General features: G+C 37.7%; 2 protein-coding genes across 3 annotated transcripts; one reads left to right on the top strand and one right to left on the bottom strand.

The window, feature by feature from the left end:
* Positions 1-813: 813 nt before the first annotated feature.
* On the top strand, positions 814-3,103 carry LOC114761701 (cyclin-D5-2-like). Its single transcript, XM_028951129.1, has 5 exons — positions 814-1,301; positions 1,428-1,514; positions 1,626-1,917; positions 2,029-2,162; positions 2,246-3,103. Exons 1-5 carry the CDS (start codon positions 1,071-1,073, stop codon positions 2,462-2,464), a joined length of 963 nt encoding a protein of 320 aa, XP_028806962.1. The 5' UTR covers positions 814-1,070; the 3' UTR covers positions 2,465-3,103.
* A 1,305-nt stretch (positions 3,104-4,408) lies between these two features.
* LOC114761668 (calcium-transporting ATPase 1) lies at positions 4,409-11,366 on the bottom strand. 2 transcript variants are annotated; one of them, XR_003742179.1, is made up of 9 exons: positions 10,873-11,366; positions 9,519-9,573; positions 7,478-9,426; positions 7,034-7,192; positions 6,430-6,601; positions 6,005-6,303; positions 5,512-5,780; positions 5,278-5,370; positions 4,409-4,678 (listed from the first exon to the last, which is right to left on the bottom strand). XR_003742179.1 is itself a non-coding variant. In XM_028951089.1 (8 exons), the coding sequence occupies exons 1-7, from the start codon at positions 11,047-11,049 to the stop codon at positions 5,541-5,543; spliced, it is 3,051 nt and encodes a 1,016-aa protein (XP_028806922.1). In that variant the 5' UTR covers positions 11,050-11,366; the 3' UTR covers positions 4,409-4,678; positions 5,512-5,540. The 2 variants fall into 2 exon arrangements, 1 of the variants encoding a protein (XP_028806922.1); XM_028951089.1 differs by lacking the exon at positions 5,278-5,370.
* Between the last annotated feature and the right edge of the window lie 668 nt (positions 11,367-12,034).

Genomic DNA, 12,034 nt, shown 5'->3' with positions numbered 1-12,034 from the left:
TGACTATAACGATCCATTTGTTTCCGTTCATTTACTTTCTATTAAGAGTTTTAGGTTTTTTATCTTGGACAAAATATTAAGAGGATTAGCTTAAAAGTGAAAATAAAATCTCCAGCTGCAAAACCGGCCCTAGTATACAAAACAATAACCTAATAAATGGAAAGAAAAAAAGAATTTTAAACATAAAATATAATTTGTGCTTCTTTAAAAAAATAAAAAAATAGTCGAAAGCTCATCATTCTATACTCTGAATCTTACCTTTTTTTTTTTTTTGCGCCCGTAAAACTCTGAATCTTACTGTTAACCACCTACCTTCTCTCTTAATTTCTCAAATTATTCTTACATATCATAAAATCACTTTTTTTAGAAACAATCACTAAATTATGGAGAATGTTGATTCTATTTAGAGACGATATTGTACTTATACAATAATAGTAGCCATCCATAATAGTAATGTTAATGATATGAATATTTGATTTGACGGATTGGTGAGGGCATCAGGGCTCTTAATGGGTCCTCCATCACGCCTGTCTGGAACCCGACCCACTCGAACGAGCAGAGTGAGGTTAGGTTTCAAGTGTGGGACCGGGCCCACGTTCGGTTCTCTGCCCAGGCGAGAAAAAGCCGCTACCCGAACCGGGCCATTAGGGAGAGGCGGTGATACTTACGCTCCGCAAGAGCTCGCGTGTGGAGCGACAGTCATTGCCTGCGTGTTAACTTGTTCCCAAAAACGAAGGCTTTTTATGGTCAAAACCTTGATCATCCTCGACCTTACCCCCACCCAGAAACTCAATTCATGATCCTGCACACGATAGCACACGCACTGTCCACTCCCCCACATAAATTAAACGGCTGAAATATCGCCTCATTCGCAGCCAATGATCCTCATTATTCATTTCTCCCTGATTATCTCACTGCCTTCCTTCGTTAACTGCCATAAACAACCTCTCACAGATTTCTCCTCTGCGTCGCAGCTTCTCTTAATCTTCCTCTTCTTGATTAGCTAGCTGATATCACCCAGAAATATATGCTCTCCACATGTGATCTTCATTTCTAAGATAGTAATAAAAATGGATCATTCGCTGTCCAGCCTTCTCTGCCAAGAAAACCAAGGAGAAGTGGCGGTGGATGAAGATTTATACGTTCATTTTGAGGATTCTAGTGTTTCAGAGGATGATGAGTATGTGGAAGTTTTGATTGAGAAAGAGATCGGATTTGGGTTCGGAAGGGACGAAGAATCTTTGTTGTTGAGTGATTGGATCAAAACTGCTCGCTTGTATGCCATCAATTGGATTCTCAAAGTTAGTCCACCAAAACCATTCTCTTTTGTTTTTATTGAGATTCATTCATTCCTTCCTTAATCAGACTTCAATCGTAGATTTTGACCCTTCTTTAATTTCCTTTCTCTTTGCTGAATTTGAGTCCAGACAAGAGCAACATTCGGCTTTCGTTTTCAAACGGCTTACTTGTCTGTCACATACTTCGACCGATTCCTTTGTAGACGGTCCATTGATGTGAGTTCACCTGTTTTGCAAGCGCCAAGAATTCCATTCCAATTCCATGTATTATCAATCATTCTTGATTAATATATAATTAAATTATAAACCAGATATGTTATTATGCAGAGTGACAAGTGTTGGGCATTTCGGTTACTATCAGTCGCATGCCTTTCTCTGGCTTCTAAGATGGAGGAGTGCGATGTTCCGGCACTTTCAGAGTTTCCTTCACAAGATTATAACTTTGAAAGCAAATTGATTCAGAGAATGGAGCTTTTGGTGCTCTCCGCATTAGAATGGAACATGAACCTCACTACTCCCTTTGCCTTTTTACCTTATTTCATCTCAAAGTTCTGCAACCAATCCCCACCAGCTCGTATTTGGTCCAACATTATGCAGCTCATCTCCACATTTATGACAGGCAAGTTATCTCAGAATCATTTATCACATTAGATGGATTTCTCAATCAACATACTTTCACGTGATTACTAGTGTATTGATCTAGTGTGTGTGTGTGTGATTCAATATGCAGAGGTCAATTTGATGGATCATAGGCCTTCTGTGATAGCGGCGGCGGCTACTTTGGTGGCAATTGATCCGCATTTGACAAGAAATGCCGTGGAATTGAAGATGAGTTCGGTTTCTCAACACTGGAGTCTCGAAATTGTGAGTTCTATATTTATTCTTCGATAACAAATACAGAAATTTAATTAGCTGAGGGACAGAATGTAACAGTTCAATCTGAACAGGAAAACATAGTTGCGTGCTATGATTTAATCCAGAGATTATACAAGGAGAAAACTGAAAGAGACAAGATTATGCATCCCTCCAGTCCTCCGCCGCCTATCGGATCGATGGCAACCGACAAGCTTGAGACTTCTGTAGTTAGTTCTGCTGTTACGTCCAAGAGAAGAAGACTCACATTCCCTGATCACCAAGAAGGTCATGGCAAACATGACGCAAGTTAAGGGATTCCACTAGGGAAAATCAGATTTTGAATTTGCTTAACGAGTTTCAGAGGTTATGAGTTCAATTTTTTTTCCCCAAAAAAATAGACATAAACATACACATATTCTCCTCCAAAGAAAACGATGAAAGGAAAGGTGTTTGATTACTAATTGACAAGAAATCGTATGGCGTTGATTGGAAGTGTCGCTGAGGAAGAAGCAAAGAGAGGAGGAGGAAACGTGAATAATAAGAATCCTGGCTCTGGGCAAATATTGGAGCGCTCAGTGGACAAGAAAGGACAATTGCCAGATATGGCATGGAAAGCTACATGATGAACAGGGCCAAATAGGCGATAGTGATATGATACTGAATTGTTTTGCTTTTTAACCTTACTTTTTTGCCATTTTTATCCAATCCCTTTTCTCTTTATTTCTTCTGCTTGGGACTTTTTTTAACCTTGGCTTCCCCCACATGAAAGTGGGTTTGTAATGAATTTAGCAACCCTACGGGGCTTGGGATGCTCTGTTACTACTGTTAGTGTCTTGAAAAAGGGGTTATGACTTATAAGAAGTGTGTTGGTGTGATTGGATGCATGGTTTTGTGTTGCATATTGGGCATCACAAAGTTGTGTAAAAAGCTGAATGTAATTATATTTGCTTGAATGTCTGGCCACTAGTGGTGCCTTTAAGGCCAACCCTACCCTTTTTTGCCTCCATACATTCACTTGCTTCGCTGTGTTCAGGTCTTTGAATTTGAAACTCCCAAGCCACTTTTGCTGAATTACGAGTCATTTGATAAAATGCATTTTTAGTGTCACTGCGCCCACTCAAGGGCAAACCGAAGAAATTGTATGTGAGATTTCCCTTGGTTTTTTCTGCCTTTTTTTAGCATGAACGCGTTGCCCTTGATTTTACAAATTTCAATTAAAATGAAATTGTATCCCTTGTTGGATGGTTAAGATTTAAGATTACATATAAGATTCAGTCCTAAGTGAACGTCAGAGTCTATATTTTGGATTAAAAAGTAGAAAAGATAAAACTACAGAATGAATAATCTTAGGATATGATGGATGGGAGAGTAATTGACTGCGTAATACCTCAAATCTGCTCTACAGTTAATTCTATCAAGAGAGGTTAAGTCAAACTATGACAACTGTGTGCTGTCTAATTAATATACTATTAGTTCTTAATATAAAATCTAATTAACTAATTTCAGTAGATTAAGAAAGTTTGTTGAGTTAGTTATTTGTAATAATTAGGTGTTATCTTTCTTAAAATATTCTATAGAACTACTATTTAATAAAATTTGTAATATGTGCAACTATTATAAAAATTACTTTTAAAAAAATAAATAAATATGAGAAACAAAACAAATTATAATATTATATTTAAAACCAAATTAAAAGTTAAACTATCTCTTCTGTTATAGACCGGAGCTAGTAGTTTGTTTTCAAGTATTCATGTATTCCAATAAAGAATGACCTCTCTGTTAAAAAATTAAAACGGTTGATTTTGAAAAATATTGTGCAAAATTTATAGTTTATATGTATAGTCATGATCCCTTCTTGTCATCGGTCTTCTGATACATTATAGACATCTATTTTCATACATATAAAAAAGAAATCCCAATTATGGTGTCATCTAAACATGATCTTTTCTCCGTTATCCTTTTTCCCAGAGCGTTCGTCTATTTTGGAATGGCATCCTACCCTTTCAACAATTTCCTCTTTTCTTTTCGTGCAAGAATCTCCAGCCACGATTCGTCTAAACACATAATCAATCACCACCTTGTGAGTTTACTGTCCGCAAACGTCATAACTACGCCGTCAAAAAACAAATGCTTATGGGGAAAACTAGCCATGGCAGAGACGAGACCAGGTATGCGAGGAGTGGCTAACTATTCGGAACGTGTTTGAAAACACGTTCCATATTTTGGGGCTTTCTGCACATGTTTTCAAACACGAATTAGGACAAAAATCTTAAGGAGTATAATTAGCTGATCATGAACCTTATCAACCGTCCAATTGCGCATATTCTTCAAAAATATTGAGCACACAATTCCAGTACAATGGGTTTTAAGTTCTATAGAGGACGATGATGAGGCGGCCAAGCTTGCTGCTAACGACACTGACATCGTGGTCTCCGCCCATAATTGTTATCTCTGGTCATTTCTTCTCATGACTGAGCCGACAAAATAATTAATTGTGATCCATCGCTTGTGGGGAGCCAGCCAACCTGCCAGACGTAATTTTAAATCACCATGAGAAACAATAACGATTTGACTTCAAAGAATTTTACTTGTCACATTTCGCTCCTAACCCACTGGATCCATGTTTCCTAGTTAAAAATCCAGGTTACTAAAAGCGGGTTTTGCATGATGTCAAGGCATGCCACGTCCAGTTGAGAACGGGCGTTCTTCTCGTGTTTTAAACTACATGGGCGTTGAGAGTTTGAAACTGAACTTAAAACCTCCTGCTGCAAACTATCCAACACCCAAAATGTTGGACCTCCAAAACTATAACCCAGTTAAATAACTCGTCAGCAATTCTAGTACTCAATCGTATTTGATACAGGGAGATGATAACCCAAATAGCAGCCCAGCACTATTCTCAGCGTCCAGCCAATTATAAAAGAGGGTTAAGGCAGGGCCAATTTGAACACAAGCATGAACCCCACTGTGCAATATGAGGTATGCAGACACAACAAGGCAGTGTGCACAATTCATCTTTATCTACTACATAATAAAGGGTAAAAGAATGCAGAAGGATAAAAAAAATAATAATCAAACATATTTGAAGTTAACAAAAATACAACTCATCTATATCAATACTCACCTCACAATATGGAAGTTTTTTGGTTGACACAGTTTAAATCAGATTGAAATTGGATGGCACTCATGCAAAATGGATATATGTTGTGTCCCAGCACTAGAAACATAGACAAAATTTGGCCTTTAACTTGCTGGCCTACTGAAATTCATACTAAACATTCTTGGATGGTGGCGTGGTATAAGGCAAAACAAGAATCTCAATTTACATGTAAGAGCATCACAACAAGAAGGAAAGTACCTATTTTATCTAGCTCGACTTCAGACAGATCACACAGGGATCAACTTCAAAGCTGCCGAAATTGGCATTCCCAGAAATCCAAACAAAACACTACCAAGCCACTGCTTCCAACTAAGGGGACAAGTGTTTGCAAACGTGCCCAAGAACTCAACAATGATTATTTGAAAGAGGACAGTGCAAGTGAGGACAGCCACAAATACATAATTCTTCAGTATGCCCTCAAAGACATTTATCTTCTCCATCTCCCTGGAACTGATCTCATTGAAAACCTACAGACAGAATTTGCATCACAAAAATATATCAAAATCAGAGAGCACTAGATATACTGCCAGAGACAAACATCAGATATGGGCATTTGCAAAGAAAATATTTTCCGAATAGACATGGATGTAAGTTCTATCCAAGCAATTTCTGTCATCTGAGCCACAAAACCGTATTGGTGCAACAAAAAGTAGACGCCATTGTTGCCAATGTCGTGAAGGTTGAACTTTACCTGACAAAATACAAAGGAGTTGAAAATGAGTGTGTTCAATGTCAAATCTGTATCCGGGCCTTCAAGATGAAAAGTTACTTTTCCTTTGGTCTGGAGGAACCAGATTATAGCAAACTGATATATAGCCTGTCCCAAGATGTTCCTCCACATCACATTACTGATAAAGTTTCCTTTCCTACCAACAGGTGACCTTTTCATCAAGTCCTCATTAGGAGGTTCAGTTGCCAGCGCAAGTGCTCCTAAAGTGTCCATGATCATGTTGACCCATAGAAGTTGGACAGCAGTGAGGGGAGCATTTCCTAGTAGTTCACATATTGCATGACAGAAGTTGAAAAACGGATTCAAAAAATGGAGGAAATAAGAGAACATTGCAGAAGGACTTTTGTGTAGGAAAAAGATAAGAGAAGCGCTTCATGCTCACTTACCAGTCAAACAGGCAGAAGAGAAGTTGACAATCAAAGCAACCACATTTACAGTTAGCTGGAACTGCACGAATTTCTGTATGTTTATGTAGACAGACCGACCCCATTTGGCCACAGTCACGATAGTGGAAAAGTTATCATCTAGTATTATTACATCTGCACTTTCTTTCGCTACCTGGAATTCACAATGCAATGTTATATAAGTTTTATAAATAGGAATTTAGAATAACAATCTTTTCAAAGGTCAAGAACTATCCAGTTTCCACTGATAGGCAACAAAATGAAGTTTGAGGATTGAGAAATGACTACTAAATGTAAGGTTAACATCTACCGAAGTTGAGCCAAATATTTCTCTACTTGTTGCACAGACCATACTTTAAAGCACCATTTTCCATCTTGTACATCCCAAGTACTTTCATACTCGGTGATGCATATCAGGGGATGCGGAGGAGACTGGTTCTCAGAATATATTTGAGTAGTGGCATTTCTAAGATAAACATGGTGAAACATAACATACAAGTCCAATTTACATAATTCTAATGACAAGTAGGACTGAAGATTACACACGCACAAGCGTGAAAAAATTATTGTATCATATTTCACAAACCTCAGTTCCAGCAATGCCCATTGCAAGTCCAATATCTGCTTCATGAAGTGCGGGAGCATCATTCGTACCGTCACCAGTAACTGCAACTACTTCTTCAAATGTGGTCCTTAGGTGTTTCACTAGGGTATGCTTATCCATGGGTGAAGATCGAGCCATTACCTGCAGATGCAGAAATATACACATGACATGTAGTTAGTAGACAAATTTCTCCTCCGTAAACGATTATAAATTGGATCAACAATCTCATAATCCTTCCCCTGGTTATTTCTAATAAGATTTTGACATGTTCATAATAACTGGCTTGACCTTTCTAAGTTTAGGATAGCATGCATGCATCTGTGAGTGTTTCTTTTTCCTTTAATCCCCTCATCTCTCTCTATCTCTCTGTGCGCGCCAAAAATACTGAAAAAATACATTAAAAATGGCATGATTATCAGTATGCACCTGAATTTTGGGAATTAAATCATGCAATTCCTGATCATTCTTCTCCCGAAACTCAGGACCTTCAATTGCTATGCCATCAGTTAGAATTCCACATTCTCTAGCAATCGCCTTGGCAGTATTTATGTTATCTCCGGTAACCATTCTGACAGTAATTCCAGCTGCCCTGCAAATGGCAACAGACTCTCGAACACCAGCGCGAACTGGATCTTTAATACCCACAATTCCTATACATGTGTACCCGCTGCTAGGAATTGAACTTTCAGCAGAATATCCTCTTCCAATCTCCATGTAAGCAAGGCAAATAGTTCGCAGAGCTTCACTGGCAAATTTTTCGATTGTATTCTCTAACTCATTCATGGATTCTTCATCAAGTGGAACGACCTTGCCATTAGAGTCTATAACCTTGTCACATGCAGCAAGAATAATCTCGGAAGCACCTTTGCAATGTGCTCTGAAGCTGCCATCAGGAAGCTCTAGAACCACTCCCATGCGCTTCTTGAGAGAGTTAAAGGGTTCCACTTTCACAATTTTTGACATTTGTCGTTCCCGAAGGAAATCACCACGAAGGGATAGCCCAAATTCTAATAGCGCACTCTCAGTTGGCGTTCCCAGAATCTCAATCTTGTCATTTTTGTCTCTGACAACTTCTCCTCCAGTATTGTTAAATATTGATTGAAGGAGAATTCTCATAGCAGAATCAGGAATGTCAGTCAAGAAATCAAAAGAGATTCTAGAGCTACCTACATCCTTTATCTTCCTACATATGCAAGCCTTCACAACAGTCATATGATTAGTGGTGAGAGTGCCAGTCTTGTCGCTACAAATAGTAGTGGCAGATCCCATTGTTTCGCAAGCAGCCAGATGACGGACTAAAGCCTTATCACTCATCATCTTTTTCATAGCAAAAGCAAGGCTCAATGTTACAGCTAATGGCAAACCTTCAGGAACCGCAACAACAACAATAGTAACAGCAATGGCAAAGAATTCCAAAATTTCCCTAGCATCACCGCTAGACCACTTCCAATGGGACCCTTCTTGTAGTTTGCGGCTAAACAGTCCTTGGACCAAAACACTGAACGTCACAACAGCAAAGAAAAGGCCTATTTTCCCAATAATGTTAGCTACGCCATTGAGCTTAACCTGCAAGGGAGTTTCATCATCTCCCCCTTCACTTAGAGTTGCCATTAGTTTTCCCCACTGTGTTCTCATTCCAACAGTAGTCACAAGCATCCTGCAAGATCCATCCTGGACTTTAGTTCCGGAAAGAAGAAAAGGGTTTCGATCATTGACATTCACTGGTTCGCTCTCTCCTGTCAAACTTGATTCATTTATCAACACAGAGAAACCTGACACGAAGAGTCCATCAGCAGGGACCTGATCTCCAATATTTAAGTGGACAATATCACCAGGAAGTAAATCATATATTGAAATCTTCTGTCTGAATCCATTTCGCGTGACCTGAATTGTAATCTTTTTCTTCTCCCGATCTAGATCTTTAAACTGTAATGATTGCCTGTAATCACTCGTGGCAGTGACAAACACAACAAGCAATATGCTTGCAACAATACCAATTCCATCATGTGCGCCCTTAGGCCATCCTTCCATTACTATGCCAACTAACAAAGAGACTAAGGCACAAACAGCAAGTATCATGAGGGTTGTGTCTTGAAGGGCTTCCCATACAAAAATCCAAAACCCCCGGGCCGGGCTTTCAGTGAATCTGTTAATTCCATATATCTCTTTCCTCTGATTTAATAATTGCTCAGATGTTGATAACCCCTCGTCTAAAGAGGTAGCGAGCTTGTTTGAAATACCCTCAATCCCTCCATGAATTTTTAGCTTCTTCACATCACGACCTTCAACAATTGATCCCAACTCATCGGCACAAATTTCAAAACCTGCAGCTCTAACTTCTTCTGGTACAGTGTATTCACTTGACAATTTTAGACCTGGAGAGAGTGAGAATTTTCTTATTATGTAAATGAGAAACCTTTATAAGAGAAAAATCAATGGTCAAATACAAGAAGGCTCACCCTCTTACCATGGATAAACTGCAGTGCAGCTTGTGAAACCAAGACGGCAACTCGGAACTTCTCCTACAGTGTATAGAAGTTGGGAAAAAGGACAATGAATGAGATTCTGGGACATTTTCACAACATTTATTATGTTAACTTCCACACCACCCTAAAAATTTAAGCATTTAGGGAAGCTGTTAATATATCATGATATTACACTAAGAAACCAAAATTCCATAATCCTGCCATACTATTTAATCTAAATTCAAAGTCCATGAGATGAATATTAGGAAGTGTTCATCTCAAACTTAAGGATCGCAGGAATATAAAAATGAAGAAATTGCAATGTTTTACTCAAACATATACTTCAAGAGAATTTGGTTAATTTATAAGTAACAACCAAACTTGAGAGTCTCTTTACATGAAGACAAAAATCTATTTGTTCTTTCTGCTTAATCAATGCTCCACAAGTATAAAGTTATTAGTACTTTTACCCCTCAATTCTACTTAGCATAACCACAAAACTGATAGGATATGCTAAGTGGGCAGACTTCGGGAAAAGACCAATCAGAAGGAAACTCTTGACATTACTTGCATTTTACTAATATTATGTCTATAGGCTCTTCATTCCAAAATCAAGTGACTTAACAATGTATATTGTTGGATATTCAAGCGCAGTTATGAAGTCAAAACATTTATTTTACTTTTATATCTTTATTTCACTTGTGATGAAACTTTTCATCCGCAATACATTGCGCTTGAGATTTTACAAACATAGGCACTGCAAGGAATCCAAATCATGGATTATCACCTTGCGTAATATATCTACATATACTACACAATTTATTGGTTAAGTGGGGTATAGCAATTTCTTGAATGTAATTAAGTGCCGTGAGTTCCCATAGTCCATCCTAAAAGGAGCATCAAACCACACTTAACGTAAACACCTGGTTTTTGTGCTCGATTTAAGCAACTTCGGGAGCAGAGTAGTCGTCCCCTGTTAAAATACACCAGGATAAAACACTTCACTTATTACTCAGAACCAGCCCAGATTTCCATTTGAATTGAGTTGTGAATCATATAAAGCAGTATGTTGAAGAAAGGGATCAAACTTTTGTCAACTAAACTTTAATAAACAGCATCAAAACTCCATAAACAGAGCTTGAAGCGAAATAGTTATTCAGATTTATCGACAATGGGGACAATTGTTGGGATGGGGAGGAGAAATATGAAAGCTAAAATAGTAAACACTGCAGTCCGATACTATTTTTCCCACTTGCCTTCTTCGAAAGAATAAGACCAGGCGTATGATTCCCTCTAAGCTTCCCTCAAAGTTTCTAAATAGTCATAACAAAGGGGACAAAGTACAAAAGAACAAACCTGATTAGAGCGTCTTATGGCTTCAGCTTCAAATCGTTTGGAGAGATTAGCGGTGAAGCGAAATCTCCTCTTACGGTTTTTCACAAGCCAACAAAGTTTTCTCCATCGCTGAAGCGCTTCCTCCGAGGAGTTCTTAGGTTTCACGTCACCAAAGTTCTCGTTCAGATAAGTCTCCATCTGTGCCTTCTCTAACTCAGCAACTCAAGCCCAATCTACTGTAGTCCACGATCCGCTCATTCAAGCTCAGAAAGAAAAGCTAAATCAAATCGTTAAAAAAAAAAAAAAAAAAAAACATTGGGAATCGATTTAAGGACCAATATCAACTTCTCTTTAGTTGATATCTCTTGAAAATTTACTTTATTCCCAACTTAAGTAAGGGTATGGCCGCAAATCGCAGTCGATTTGGAAACACTGAGATGCTTAAGGCTCCAAGGTTCAGATTTAGAAGTTCTTAACTGTAACGAGGTTGCTTAAGCTTCCAAGCTTGAGGAAAGTGTTGAAACTGAAGATGCAAGATCTGCAAGTCAACATTATGCTAATGGTTTTGTTGGCCTTTGCTGTGAAGATGTATTTACTTTATATAAATATTAAAACGCATATACAACACATATTTGTATTTTAAGTTACTGGAGACTTACTAGAGAATTGTGGAAATATGTAATACATTGTTCATTGCTTTACTGGAGTCAAAATATAGTTTAACATCGGATGCAGTGTTGGGCCGACAAGTACTGGAGAGGAGGGGCCTGCAAAATGCAAATTTAGTTATACGGAAAAAACAGTTATAACAAGACTAAAATATCTTTATTTTCTTACTAAATCGGAAAAAAAAAATCATTAAAATATGTCTTTTCTTTAGTTCAATATTATAAGAGATCGTTAAAAAAATAAAAAAATTACGAAATATCAAATGAAAATGTCAACAAAATTTTATTATTATTTGTAAATTTATTGTTATCAATATCAAAAAAAGTATTGTCACTAAATCTGATTTAAAATTTAGTAATTTTCAGTTTTTTTATCATTTCTTTGGTTAAAATTCTTACCAGTTTTTCTATGAAAATACCAAACACATTTAAAAGTTTTAAAATAGTTTTAAAAAATGTGAGTTTCTAAGATAAATATTTATAAAAGTAAAAAAGAATTTTTTTTTTTTTGGCTG

The sequence above is a fragment of the Neltuma alba genome, unplaced genomic scaffold (assembly GCF_004799145.2).
Source record: "Neltuma alba isolate B1F8T4 unplaced genomic scaffold, ASM479914v2 tig00011128_pilon, whole genome shotgun sequence".
NCBI lineage: Eukaryota > Viridiplantae > Streptophyta > Magnoliopsida > Fabales > Fabaceae > Neltuma > Neltuma alba.
The sequence above is the reverse complement of the archived record's forward strand: the minus strand, read 5'-3'. Positions and strand labels throughout refer to the sequence as shown.

What these genes read in the sequence shown, in the direction of transcription:
- LOC114761701 (XM_028951129.1), top strand. Translation starts at nt 1,071, where the DNA reads ATGGATCATTCGCTGTCCAGCCTTCTCTGCCAAGAAAACCAAGGAGAA. An exon ending in CATCTCCACATTTATGACAG is followed by an intron (nt 1,918 to 2,028) that starts GCAAGTTATCTC and finishes TTCAATATGCAG; the next exon opens with AGGTCAATTTGATGGATCAT. An exon ending in AACACTGGAGTCTCGAAATT is followed by an intron (nt 2,163 to 2,245) that starts GTGAGTTCTATA and finishes CAATCTGAACAG; the next exon opens with GAAAACATAGTTGCGTGCTA.
- LOC114761668 (XM_028951089.1), bottom strand. Translation starts at nt 11,049, where the DNA reads ATGGAGACTTATCTGAACGAGAACTTTGGTGACGTGAAACCTAAGAAC. An exon ending in TGCACTGCAGTTTATCCATG is followed by an intron (nt 9,427 to 9,518) that starts GTAAGAGGGTGA and finishes CACTCTCTCCAG; the next exon opens with GTCTAAAATTGTCAAGTGAA. An exon ending in ACTCCTTTGTATTTTGTCAG is followed by an intron (nt 5,781 to 6,004) that starts GTAAAGTTCAAC and finishes TTCTGTCTGTAG; the next exon opens with GTTTTCAATGAGATCAGTTC.